The 14,662-nt window shown below is 37.7% G+C and overlaps 1 protein-coding gene across 1 annotated transcript in view; it reads left to right on the plus strand.

Moving 5' to 3' along the window:
- The window catches only part of stumps (DBB domain-containing protein stumps), a 62,369-nt gene that overhangs the window by 8,268 nt on the left and 39,439 nt on the right, over positions 1–14,662 (plus strand). Inside the window, exons 3-6 of the mRNA XM_076530280.1 lie at positions 4,239–4,288; positions 8,436–8,892; positions 9,348–9,548; positions 10,313–10,584. Of these exons, the coding sequence (XP_076386395.1) occupies positions 4,279–4,288; positions 8,436–8,892; positions 9,348–9,548; positions 10,313–10,584 (940 nt within the window). The 5' untranslated portion in view covers positions 4,239–4,278. The remainder of the gene's footprint in view (positions 1–4,238; positions 4,289–8,435; positions 8,893–9,347; positions 9,549–10,312; positions 10,585–14,662) is intronic.

A 14,662-nucleotide genomic window follows, 5' to 3' on the forward strand; every position in this document is an offset into this window, starting at 1 on the left:
ATCTAATTTTTTGGATAAAACAAGTGCTAAAAAATTACCTGTAATTGCTTCAGAAAATATAAATATTTAATTGATGAAATATGTAGAACCTAACCTAACATTTTCTCAGAATGTGCATTTCGAACGAAATATTTGAACGTCACATTAAAATGTAAAATAACGATTAATGTTTTATGTCGAACACCTTATCTAATTTTTTGGATAAAACAAGTGCTAAAAAATTACCTGTAATTGCTTCTAAAAATACAAATATTCAATTGATGAAATATGTAGAACCTAACCTAACATTTTCTCAGAACATGCATTTCGAATGAAATATTTGAACATCATATTAAAATGCAAACTAAAGATTAATTTTTTATGTCGAACACCTTATCTAATTTTTTAGATAAAACAAATGCTAAAAAATTACTTGTAATTGTTTAAAAAAATACAAATATTCAATGCATGAAATATGTAGAATCTAACCTAACATTTTCTCAGAATGTGCATTTCGAATGAAATATTTGAACGTCATATTAAAATGCAAACTAAAGATTAATTTTTTATGTCGAACACCTTATTTAATTTTTTAGATAAAACAAGTGCTAAAAAATTACCTGTAATTGCTTCAGGAAATATAAATATTCAATTGATGAAATATGTAGAACCTAACCTAACATTTTCTCAGAACGTGCATTTCGAATGAAATATTTGAATGACATGTGAAAATACAAAATAAAGATTAATGTTTTATGTCGAACACCTTCTGCACGTCAGAAATGGTGATTCAAACGAAACAATCGATTATAATCGTCGCAACGATGATTGTATAAAATGACAGCTGTGACCACAACGAGCGTATAACGGAGACATCACAAACATCATTAAAAGATGACAGTCCCAATAACGTTAATAAAAGACCGTCTTGTTGACCGAAAGACTTCCTTACTTTCGATGATACATGATGGAGGGTCAAGGTCATTGAATTTCTTCTGTGAAATCGTTTCATTCTTAATGCAGTTTCCACATATGCATCTTCACATATATCTCCATACCTAACAGGTAGAAACTGTTCAAGTATTAAACAGAAATGTTACAAATTGAAACCGATAACGTCATCGTACGTAAACAAAATAGCAGTAAACTTTTGCGAAAAAATAAACTTCTGAATAAACATTTCTCTTCGAAAATAATAAAAGAATATAGCGAGTAGAAAAAGCGCGAAGGAACGGCGAAGAAACGCGAAGAAGTCGGTCGAAACGTCGTTGCAACGAATACGAGGCAATTTATGCATCGCACCGACGTGATTCGTCCCATCAGCTGATCCATTTGGACAGGGGAGTAAATCAGAACGTGCTCGAGCTTTCATGGGAACGATAACCCGACGATCTCTCTCTCTATCGTTTTCCTCTTTCATCCTCTCCTGGCAAGCTCACCTATCCTCATCTTCGTCGGAAGCCGCAACGAAAATAGCGACAAATCTGATTGCGGCAACAACCGGAGAGTGACTCGCGAGCCTCGAGCACCTTGGCCACGGAATTCGAACGAATTTTCTGGGAAATGAATTTCAATTACATGCTCTTGGTTTAGCTTGATAAATTTCGGGATGAATGACATAATTTTTCTGTTACTTAATTTTTGTTTGGACTTTCTGGAAAATTTTCAGGGAAAGTCTCTTTGAGAGAAATTCTCTTTAAGGAAAAGTCTCTTTAAGAGACTTTATAATAGTCTCTTTAACTATTTATAAGGAAAGACTCAATAATGAAAGACTCTCGTTATATTGCCATATTATTCTTTCATGTAGAGAATCTACATGTAGGACCACATGTAGGAACATCTACAACCTACGAAAGCTGAATCAATATTCTTATCTGTTGTTATATTACATTATATCATACGAATATTAATAAAACATTGCATCATGTATCTTTAATAACGATACTTTGTAATAATACTTTCGTAACAAATCGCTTTGCAGCGTAACATTGTTCGTTATATCACCGCGGATTATATCATCGTTTATAATGTATTCCCAAATGTTATATCATACAACATAATGTCGCCAAGTGTATCATATATGTCACATATATCTTCATGTATCATTATATTGACATGTGTGATATGTACGATATGTGTTATATGACGATATGTACATGTACTATATCGACATATGTTATATTGCTAGATGTATAACTATACTTGGCAAGATATTATAACGCCATATAATATATATATTCATATATTCCGTCAACACTGTTGTATCACCCCGTGCAATGTATGACATGTTATATCACTGTGTTACATTGTCATGTGTTATATCGTTACATGTAATATATCGTCACATGTTATATTGCTATATGTGTTACGACACTTGGCCACATACTATATCGTCATATAATATATATATCTATATATTCCGTCAACACCGTTGTATCACCCCGTGCAATGTATGACATGTTACATCGCTATGTTACATTGTCATGTGTTATATCTGTACATGTAACATATCGTCACATGTTATATTGCTATATGTGTTACCATACTTGGCCACATATTATAACGCTACATAATATATATATATCTGTATATTCCGTCAACACTGTTGTATCACCCCGTGCAATGTATGACATGTTACATCGCTGTGTTACATTGTCATGTGTTACATCCACATCTAATAGTCACATGTAATATATCGCTACATGTAATATTGCCAGAATTGCACCATTAAATATAGCATCACTTACTATCACTATACCTTATATCAACGCATAATAACATGTGTTATATCAACCCTTCTTACAACCCCATACACTGCAATATCACTTTACATCGCAGCTTAAAGTTTCAAAGAAAAACCTTTATTAACAACCTCGCATATTGTCAATCAAAAAGACCGTTACTACAAAGTGCAATATAAAACAACGTACGTTCTTGAAACCCGACGTCCTTTGATCTTCCATGCAAGAGTATCGCCGCGACTAAAAATGAAATAAACTCGAAGAATTTCACAAGAACGAAGTTACGAAACGGAAAAGAGGATTGGAAAGGATAGACCGCTCTAGAATTTCAAGATCTCGCGCCAATATCACGATAAAACATGAATGAAACGGTTTCTGCTCGATCCATCGCCCCTTGCCACCCCCGGGGCCACCATAAACCTGTCGTGTTCGCGCGACACGCGTCTCCACACATCGTTGCTCTAAATATAATATTCGAGCGTATTTTCAGCGATGAATGAAATAGGCTAGAGAGTATGGGGTTGAGCTCGTTGGCAAGCTCTGAATCGAGGTGCAACGAGTCACACCTCGGCAAAAAATCTCCTTCCAGCTAGTTGAGCTTTTGTTTTGTTTCGCGTTTTCCATTTGCGTCACGCTTTCCGCCCACGCGGCACAATCCCATTTTCCTGTGGTTATCCGTGAAAATTGATCGACTCGTTCGAGAAGTGATTGATTTAAGGGGAAAGAGATTGCTGCTTTTTTGTGTTTGGCGGTTCAAGAATGACTCTGATTAAATAAACGATTACGGTATGTCGGAAGAGTAACGAAATTTTGTAAAAAGGAAAACGTGCCATCTGTTAAAACAATATTTTATCTGAAAACAATATACGTCCCCTATAAAACATTGCCATCATTATTGAAATCGAACAACGAATCGCAAACTTATAATGTTTGCGACATAAAATCTTTGTTAACGTTGTTCTATGTTAAAGTCTATATTAAAGTGGTGTATTAATGCAGATGTATTTTGAATACAATAATTAATTTTGATAAAATAATTCTTCTCTTTTTATTCAAAAAATTCCGTCATTTTTCCAACATATTGTATATCCATGTTGAAACGAAATTGTACTCGATATACTCTAACCCCTTGCACTATGGCTTATTTCTCAGGTGCTTCAATCAGAGCTGACTAATTAGAGCTGCAATATTAATACAGACAAAAAAATGTGAAATGTTATGTCACTATGTTATTATACAATCGTTGACTATGCAAATTATAATTGGACTTCAAATTGAAGCACACTAAAAATTCAAATAAAATCACGAAGTACGACACGACTCGTCAAAATAGTGCAAGGGGTTCGTCCCTCATTGATTCCTTTCGATCGAACAAAATACAGTATGAAGTGTACGAAGCAATTCTGCTGAAAATTTCAGCGTTAATTTGAACGTCAACGTGTTTCACGTATTTTTAAAGCGAACGTTAAAGGTTTGCGGTAAAAGGTTTTAACGAATCGAACGTGTTTCTTTTTGCAGAATACCGGCGTGACAGCGGTTTCTCGTGCAAGGGGTCACGATGGCAGTCGGTAAGCTTTTACCCGTTCTTGGACCAATCTACGATCACGTATCTCGAGGACGCTTTCACACTCGAGTCACGTGTTTTACGCATAATCGCACACGTTCCTGTATCACGAGCCTGGCTACCGCGTATTCCGCCCTGACGGTGCAGTCTTTTCTCTCCTTTTTCGTTTTAGACGACGCTCAAGCATGAAGAGTCCTTCATCGTCCTTTCGAGCTTTGTTTTCTTACAAATATATATCATTGAAAGCTCATTCTTATCGATTCTTCTTCAAGTTTTTAAGTGGACGCTCAATTTTCTTGTCACCGATGATTACTTCGTGTAATAAGTTGTTGATTAACTTCATCGTCCTTTCGAGCTTTGTTTTCTTACAAATATATATAATTAACCCCTTGCCGTACTTTGATGAGTCTCACTCGTGACGCACTCACAATTCAAATGTGACAAACCCTGTTAAAATTTGTAATACTCTTCAACTTCAAATTTAGGTCCAACTATAATATGTATAGTCAGAGATTGCTAAATATAAAATACTCACAACATTTTAATTTTCTTTATTTGTTTTAATATTATAGCTATGAATAGTTAGTTTTGATTGACGCATTTAGCAAATAAATTGTACGGCAAGGGGTTAAAAGCTCATTCTTATCGATCCTTCTTCTTCAAGTTTTTAAGTGGACGCTCAATTTTCTCGTCATCGATGATTACTTCGTGTAATTAATCCAAAGTTTTCGATTAACTTCATCAAGAATTAACTTCGAACAAGAGATCGAATAATTCTACTGATCGATAAAAAGCTCAAAAGTCCTTCAAGTCTCTTCGTGTCTCGAAGAAGCTTTTTAAGTTGTGCAACACGTTCGTGGAATGCAACGGAAATCTTGTGAAAAGATTTCGATCAGCAAGATTCGTAGTCGAGCAGCGTGTTTGGGAACCGTTCTCGTTTCAATTCACGCATTCCGATCACGTAACCGCTATCGATCATGCAAATTCCGCAGATCGCGACATCTTCATCTCCCTAACTTTCTTCGTTAACAATGCCCCATATTGTTCGTTGTTTAACTCGGAAGAGAATTATTTCGGTAACGAGCGTTTGACAGTGAAAATCGTACAACGCAGAAGGGAACCGTATCGTGGAAAAGAAACAAAGTTTAAGAAGTTCTGTAATTGTATCGGAAGTTGTAACTTTGTTAAGGATACCGAGTTCCTGTTGCTTTGGAACTTCTAACACGATTAATTGTACCACTGAAATTTCCAAAGCATTCGTAACGTCATTGTTCCGTTATTACAGAAATATTCCCTTAGTAATTGTGAAGTAATTGTGAAGACTTGAAGTTCTGTTGCAGATGAATTTGTTGTACAAAGATATTTTTTGGATTTCAAATTTGAATGCTTGAATGTCCTGTTTTATTGTGGCATTTAATGTAGCATTAAATTGTAGCACTTAATGTAGCATTTAATGTAGCATTAAATTGTAACATTAAATTGTAACATTAAATTGTAACATTAAATTGTAACATTAAATTGTAGCATTTAATGTAGCATTAAATTGTAGCATTTAATGTAGCATTTAATGTAGCATTAAATTGTAACATTAAATTGTAGCATTTAATGTAGCATTAAATTGTAGCATTTAATGTAGCATTTAATGTAGCATTAAATTGTAACATTAAATTGTAACATTAAATTGTAACATTAAATTGTAACATTAAATTGTAGCATTTAATGTAGCATTAAATTGTAACATTAAATTGTAGCATTTAATGTAGCACTAAATTGTAGCATTTAATGTAGCATTTAATGTAGCATTAAAAAGTGACATTAAATGTAACATTAAATTGTAACATTAAATTGTAGCATTTAATGTAACATTAAATTGTAGCATTTAATGTAGCATTAAATTTTAGCATTTAATGTAGCATTTAATGTAGCATTAAATTGTAGCATTAAATTGTAGCATTAAATTGTAGCATTAAATTGTAACATTAAATGTAGCATTAAATTGTAACATTAAATGCAGCATTAAATTGTAACATTAAATATCATTAGTGCATCCACGAGTCTAAAATTATACAAACAATAAATCAATAATGTTAAACAACACAGCTGTTTACAATACTCGATGTTTTGGATAACTGAAATATTCAGATGTCAGTAGAATTTAGATAAATCAAAAGTTCGAATATTGGAACATTTAAATATTGAAGCGCTGATAAAAGTAAAGCTTGAAATGAATTAATTATTGCAAAATAAAAGAGAAGAAATGAAACAATCTATGTTACCTAACAGTTTATACCTACAGTTTATGATAAGTCTATGGTAAGAAAAATTGATCAAACAGCCCTGAAATGTCTAGAAGTAATTGTGCGTCCAGAATTGCCTTAGTCCAGAAAGAATGGTAGGAAATTGCAGTGAGAAATATTTGAATAGAACACATGTTCGAATTGACAGGAAATTCGGTTGGAAGCTTCACGCTTTCCGTAGCTGACGAGGTCACTTCATCTTCGAAGAGTAATAACGTGGATCGTGAACGACGTCGGAGGACTTCCGGTGCCGTGTACGTCTGCCTCGTACTTCGCTTCTGGTTTATGGGGTGGGGGACAATACAACGTCCGGTCCATCCCCCCACTTTCAAGTACCATTCGAATCGTTCATGGCGTCCTATAGACATCGTGTATCTCTGACCGAGCAGTCTCAGGTGGACCTCGTATTCGTCTAGTCGTGAAACATTTATTTTTCCTTATAAAAATCAAATATTTTGTCGACAAAAGAATTCTATGGTTACGCGGTGAACGTTAATGAATTGTACCAGTGAACGTTAATTAGTGATGCAGTAATTATTTCGATAAAAGACCGTGCAACAGGTGCTTCGATCTCCCATCGGTGATACTCGTATTTTAAAATTCATCGGTGAAACCCATTCTCCGCAAAGCGAAATGCATTCTTCAGGATCTTATCAACTGCTTCCACTCGAGTACAATTAACGAGATTATACGGATAGCGAAGTTGGCGGAGTGTGTCTCTCGAGAGGCCAAGTAAATAGATCGTTGATCTTGCGAGCTATATATTCAACAAGATTTCATGATCTCGCATCGCTGGTGAACAAAACTGTCTGACAAAAGTGAATTGCAGTTTATCAATATACTTCTTATCTTGAATGTAAAAGTTCATCATTCTTCAAGGTCCCAACTGCTGTCTCATATATTCTATCCTGAGGGGTGAACATCTGAATTGCTGTCTCCTATATTTTATCCTGAGGTCAACACCTGAATTGCTGTCTTCTATATTTTATCCTGAGATGTACGAGCTATACATTGAACAAGACTTCATGATCTCACATCGTTGGTGAACAAAACTATCTAACAGAAATGAATTGCATTTTATCAATATACTTCTTATCTTGAATGTAAAAGTTCATCATTCTTCAAAGACTTAACTCAAGGTTCCAACTGCTGTCTCATATATTCTATCCTGAGGGGCGAACATCTGAATTGCTGTCTCCTATATTTTATCCTGAGGTCAACATCTGAATTGCTATCTTCTATATTTTATCCTGAGGTGTCAGCATTTGAATTGCTATCTCCTATATTTTATCCTGAGGTCAACATCTGAATTGCTGTCTCGTATATTCTATCCTGAGGTCAACATCTGAATTGCTGTCTCGTATATTCTATCCTGAGGTCAACATCTGAATTGCTGTCTCCTATATTTCATCCTGAGGTCAACATCTGAATTGCTGTCTCCTATATTCTATCCTGAGGTGTCAACATCTGAATTGCTGTCTTCTATATTTTACCCTGAGGTGTCAGCATTTGAATTGCTATCTCCTATATTTTATCCTGAGGTGTCAACATCTGAATTGCTATTCTATATTCTATCCTAAAGGTGACAACAACTCCATTGCCATCTCCTATTATCCATCCTACCGTCTCTACATCTCCATTATAGAAAGTGGTAAATGTCATCTCTCGAAACAATTCTCTCCAGCTTCAATCAAGAGATGCCTTCCTCAAGATCGTAAAAGTTGACCTACTCAAATCTTGAGGAGTAAACGGCTCGATGATCTCGTGAACGATCAACAAAGAAACGAAAGCGTCCTCGGGCAGAAATTCACTTGAGGAAGAGGACTCTATGAGCGTGAGTCCGTATGTTCACAGACAACCCGTCGTATTTCTCGTTGTCGAGTGCCGCGTCGTCGTCGACGACGCCGACGTCGACAACGAGCCTAGCGTTTTCACCGCCGTCTAAAGGGCCCACCGGCCTGACGGCGCTCTTCCGGAGACGGCCCTGTAAGATGGGCACCACCTCGTCGGCTAGCGTGCTCTCCACGTCGACGACTAGTACCTTGATGCATCAGGAGAGTAATCGAAGCAGCACGTCGGGTAATTCGACCCCTTCGACGCCTACTGAAGAACGGGTTCCGATGCTGCCCAGGAATGGAATGGTGCACCCTGGAAATGGGGCCCATGGACCAACCGCGAATCAAAGGAGGAGCTTCAGGAACTTGTTCAGGTCGGTCAGCGCCAATGCGGATAATGAAAGGACGCAGCAGTTTTTGAAGGGAGATCCGAGACCCTCTGATGTTGCGCCGCCTTCTCCCTACTTGCCACACAGGTACATATTCATATTTATGTAGATATACATATTCATATTTATATTAATATATTATACGTACATGTAAACGGTGTGTTTCGCAAGCTGTGAACATTTGTATTAATTATTTCAAATAATAGAAGAAAGTGTTACAAGAATTCTAGTGTTCAAGGGGCTACATAATATTAATACACATCAAATCTTGAAGGGGTGAATTTTTTATTTCGTGAGCACGTTAGTGGATGAATGTGTAAATTTATGAATTCATTGATTTGTAAATTACAACCTTGTAAATTTCAACCCTACATATATATTTCATGTACTACATACATATTTCAACCTTGCATATGCATTTCATGTACTACATACAAATTTCAACCCTGCATACACATTTCATGTACCACATATACATTTCAACTCTAAAGATACACAACATAGAATAAGTAATAAACATGTGCACTTAACATTTCCACCAGGTCTCATTCGCACTCGGAGAACGACAGAAGAAGACCAGGACGAAGTAGAGCGGTGCTGAAGTCAGCCAGCGAGCTTTTGTCGAACGACATGGTGTATTGTGGCTTAGCCAGAGATAGCCACGATCAGAACGTCGACGACGATGACGACGATGACGATGATCAGGATTCGAGCGAGGTCTTCGTGGGTGTCGAAGATGCTAGGTCAGTACTTGTTTAAGAGTGTTTAATCGAAGTAGTTCGATTAAGTCAGTATTTGATAACCTGAAGGTTTCAATCGCAACAATACTATTGACATTTAGTGTTATTATCAGGGTACTTATCAAGGTAATAATGAAGGTACTTGATAATAAATTAGTATGTGGCAACCTGAATGTTCCTACCACAACAGTAGTATTAACTATTCAGTGTTATTGTCAAGGTACTTATCAAGGTAATAATGAAGGTACTTGATGATAAATCAGTATGTGGCAACCTGAATGTTTCTACCACAACAGTAGTATTAACTATTCAGTGTTATTGTCAAGGTACTTATCAAGGTAATAATGAAGGTACTTGATGATAAATCAGTATGTGGCAACCTGAATGTTTCTACCACAACAGTAGTATTAACTATTCAGTGTTATTGTCAAGGTACTTATCAAGGTAATAATGAAGGTACTTGATAATAAATCAGTATGTGGCATCCTGAATGTTTCTACCACAACAGTAGTATTAACTATTCAGTGTTATTGTCAAGGTACTTATCAAGGTAATAATGAAGGTACTTGATAATAAATTAGTATGTGGCAACCTGAATGTTTCTACCACAACAATAACATTGACTATTCAGTGTTATCAAAGTACTTGATAATAAATTAGTATTTGACAACCTGAATGTTTCAAACACAACACTACTATTGACTATTCAACTCCATCATCAAGGTATGTACTGTCCACTAAAAATTAACAAAATATTCATACTTCAGGTACTACAACCTCTCAGCCACCTTGCCAGCAGCAGGATCAGCAGCAGCAGGACGTCGAAGGCACTCCATCGGCACGTTCCTCGGAAAAGATCGTAGCACAACCAAAGACAATGCTAGAAGACAACCTCAAAGTTCAACGGCTCTGGTAGAACCCGACACGATGGCACCACCTATACCGGTGGACGTGGTGGATGGTGTCCACGTGGAGAACAGAGCTGCACGATCCTGCAGTAGGACCAGGCGTAGACGTCATCGTAGTTCCTCCAGCAGGGGTGAGTAATATGTAATATGTCGATTGATATACTTTATTAGGAAGCAGTGAGTTCTGGGAAGTTTGGAGGTTGTGAAATTAATTGGATACTTAGATGGTCACGTATGTGAATATTTAAATTGTTAGATATGGAGGTGACTAGGTATGTAGGGATATGGAGGTGACTAGCTTTATAGGGATATGGAGGTGGCTAGGTCTGTAGGGATACGTTAGGTGACTAGGTTTATTGAGATACATAGATGACTAAGTCTATAGGGATATAGAGGTGACTAGGTCTGTAGGGATACGTTAGGTGACTAGGTTTATTGGGATACATAGATGACTAGGTCTATAGGGATATAGAGGTGAGTAGGTCTGTAGGGATATGTAGGTGACTAGGTCTATAGGGATACATAGGTGACTAGGACTATAGGAATACATAGATGACTAGGTCTATAGAGATACGTAGATGACTATGTCTATAGGGATACGTAGATGACTAGGTCTATAGAGATACGTAGATGACTAGGTCTATAGGAATACGTAAGTGATTAGGTCTATAGAAATACCTAGGTTCTTAGGTCTATAGGTACTCTGTATCTCAAGACTTCTACATTGCAATATCTGGAGATTCTGACATCTTAAGATTGCAGTACCCCAGATCCAGATATCCAGAGATTTTGATGTACTCAGGTTCCAGTATCCACAGATAACACCTGGATATTTCTTGATACCTAGTTGCTCAGATACCTGCATATCCCTATATTCCTCCATACCTACATCATAGATGGATCTACATTCATAGATCCATAAATCTCCTACGTCACCATATTCCTACGTCACCAAATGCCTAGATCGTCACATACCTAATATCTTATAATGCCACATCCACATATTCCTACTTAACGGCAAAAAAATCTAAACTTGAAGTAAAACTAACATTCCTCAAAAATATTTATTGCATTCATATAAATTATACAATATAAGTTGACTCGAAATAAAACCCTTTCAAATGTCGACGATCAATAAAAAGATAATTTACTACGAGTTATTTCCTAGAGCGCTTACTATTCCGATTAAAGCAAAACCGACGGTCGCATCGATGAGTAGTAAACGAGACTTAATTGGCCGATTAAGAGAGCTTAGAATCGGCCAGACGGCAATGGATTGAGTAGCCAGAATGGAAGACTGAATGTCGCCTTTGATTCTCACGAGACGAGTCGCATTCGATCCAATATTCGTCGAATTTATGCCCATTCTTTCCTCCTTGTCGATCAATCGGTGCCGATTATACAAACTGGCCACTCGGGGCTGGTCGCGTTCCCACGGGCCAGATTTCGCTTTGCACGCCCGCATGCCCGCTCCTCGGATCACGTACAAAAGCCTCGTTACGAATTCGAACTGGCACTCGATTTCGATCGTACACGATATTCGCCACGCGGCTTCTTCGATGACTGTTCAATCGATTCCCGTAATCGCGTTTTCAATTCAACGTCTTACTGGTACGCTTCGGACCAAAGTCAAACTTTGAAACCTTGATTTGGATCTTCGATTCGCAATAGCGAGGCGTGAAAGGGTTAATTGGTTCTTGAAACTTAATTTAGGTACTGATGTATTTAAATTGATTTCTATACTGTTTGGAAGGTTGATTTGGACACATCTTGTGGGTTATGTTGGTACTCTGCTGCTGTATAACATGCACTCATGTGACATATGAGAACTCACTGAGACATGTGACAAGTGAGAGTTCCTTATGCGTTGTGTTTCCTAGGTATTGAATTCCTTACGCGTTGTATTCTCTGCGTAGTGAATTCTCCACGCGTTGTATTCTCTATGCGTTGAATTCTCTACGCGTTTTATTCTCTGCATAGTGAATTCTTCACACGTTGAATTCTCCATGTGATGAATTCCTCACGCGTTGTATTCTCTACGCGTTGAATTCCTCACGCGCTGAATTCCTCACGCGTTGTATTCTCTACGCGTTCAATTTCTCACGCCTTGAATTCCTCACGCGTGGTATTCCTCGCGCGTTGAGTTCCTCACGCGTTGAATTTCTCACGCGTTGAATTTCTCACGCGTGGTATTCCTCGCGCGTTGAATTCCTCACGCGTGGTATTCCTCACGCGTTGAATTCCTCACGCGTTGAATTCCTCACGCGTTGAATTCCTCACGCGTTGTATTCTCTACGCGTTGAATTCCTCACGCGTGGTATTCCTCGCGCGTTGAATTCCTCACGCGTGGTATTCCTCGCGCGTTGAATTCCTCGCGCGTTGAATTCCTCGCGCGTTGAATTCTCTACGCGTTGAATTTCTCACGCGTTGAATTCCTCACGCGTTGAATTCCTCACGCGTTGAATTCCTCACGCGTTGTATTCCTCACGCGTTGAGTTCCTCACGCGTTGAATTCCTCACGCGTTGAATTCCTCACGCGTTGTATTCTCTACGCGTTGAATTCCTCACGCGTGGTATTCCTCGCGCGTTGAATTCCTCACGCGTGGTATTCCTCGCGCGTTGAATTCCTCGCGCGTTGAATTCCTCGCGCGTTGAATTCTCTACGCGTTGAATTCCTCACGCGTTGAATTCCTCACGCGTTGAATTCCTCACGCGTTGTATTCCTCACGCGTTGAGTTCCTCACGCGTGGTATTCCTCACGCGTTGAATTCCTCACGCGTTGTATTCTCTACGCGTTGAATTCTTTACGCGTTGAATTCCTCACGCGTTGAGTTCCTCACGCGTTGAATTCCTCGCGCGTTGAATTTCTCGCGCGTTGAATTCCTCACGCGTTGAATTCCTCACACGTTGTATTCCTCACGCGTTGAATTTCTCACGCGTTGTATTCGCTATCCATTGCATTTTCCACGCGTTGTATTCGTCACCCTCAATATTTCCTGCACCTTATATTTTCCACCCGTCGTATTCCTCACACAAAATATTCCCAACAAGCAATATCCACCATACATCCTCTCCTCCACAACTAATACTCTCGTTATATCGCCACATGTATCTTAACTCTTCTTAAAATCAAAGATTAACTAAACCCACACTGCACCGTAAAACGTAATGTTCGTGCAAACTGGAAGAAATTAAAATGGAAGTAAATGACGATTAAAAGTACACGGTTTTAATTAACGGAACGATTTCAGGAACATTGTTTCGCGTCTTCCGAAAGATCGTAAAAGATAATCAACAAACTGAACGAGCTTACCACTATGTTTAATTGGACCGTCTGCAACAGTCCTGTTTATACGTGAAGGAAATGAAACAGCGAAGTTAAATGAGCAATCTGTTTATCAAGAAGATCAACGTTACCATTTAAGATCGTTTAAATGTACATGGCTTTAAAACTCTGTAAACCGTCTATAATATTTAAAGAAGCTCTCTTATTTTAAGATATAATTAGTCTTGTACAAAGATTCATCGCGCTGATTCTCAGTGTTCATTCCTTTTAATGTGGATCCATATGTACTAATGATTTTATATATGAATATTAGTGAGTAATGTGCGTGGCAGGGAGGGCATTGCTACGGGTTTATGAAATGGAACTGTTACTTAGAAAATACTGCTTCCTATTTAATATGTATTAATAAGGATTCTTTTCGCTGTCTTTTAATTGCTACTCATGTTATTTTTTAAGCTGATCTTTATTTATTAGTAGCACATTGATACCATAATCTTTGCTTTATAAATACACATGTTTGTATATACATAATACTTCATACAATTAGAGGCTACAAGACCGATCGTCTGACCGTTCCACAAGTTATTATAAATTATACAATTTGTTTAAGTGATTCTTCTGATATCTGTATTGACCTCCACCGAGATAAGGAATTAATGTTAGATTAATTCCCTACGGGATAAATTTTCCACGCGTTGTATTCTTTGCGTAGTGAATTCTCCACGCATTGAATTCTCTATGCGCTGAATTCCTCAAGCGTTGTATTCTCTATGCGTTGAATTCCTCACGCGTTGTATTCTCTATGCATTGAATTCCTTACGCGTTGTATTCTCTACGCGTTGAATTCTCTATGCGTTGAATTCCTCACGCGTTGTATTCCTCACGCATTGAATTCCTCACGCGTTGAATTCTCTACGCGTTGA

Source organism: Megachile rotundata, chromosome 1, assembly GCF_050947335.1.
Source record: "Megachile rotundata isolate GNS110a chromosome 1, iyMegRotu1, whole genome shotgun sequence".
NCBI lineage: Eukaryota > Metazoa > Arthropoda > Insecta > Hymenoptera > Megachilidae > Megachile > Megachile rotundata.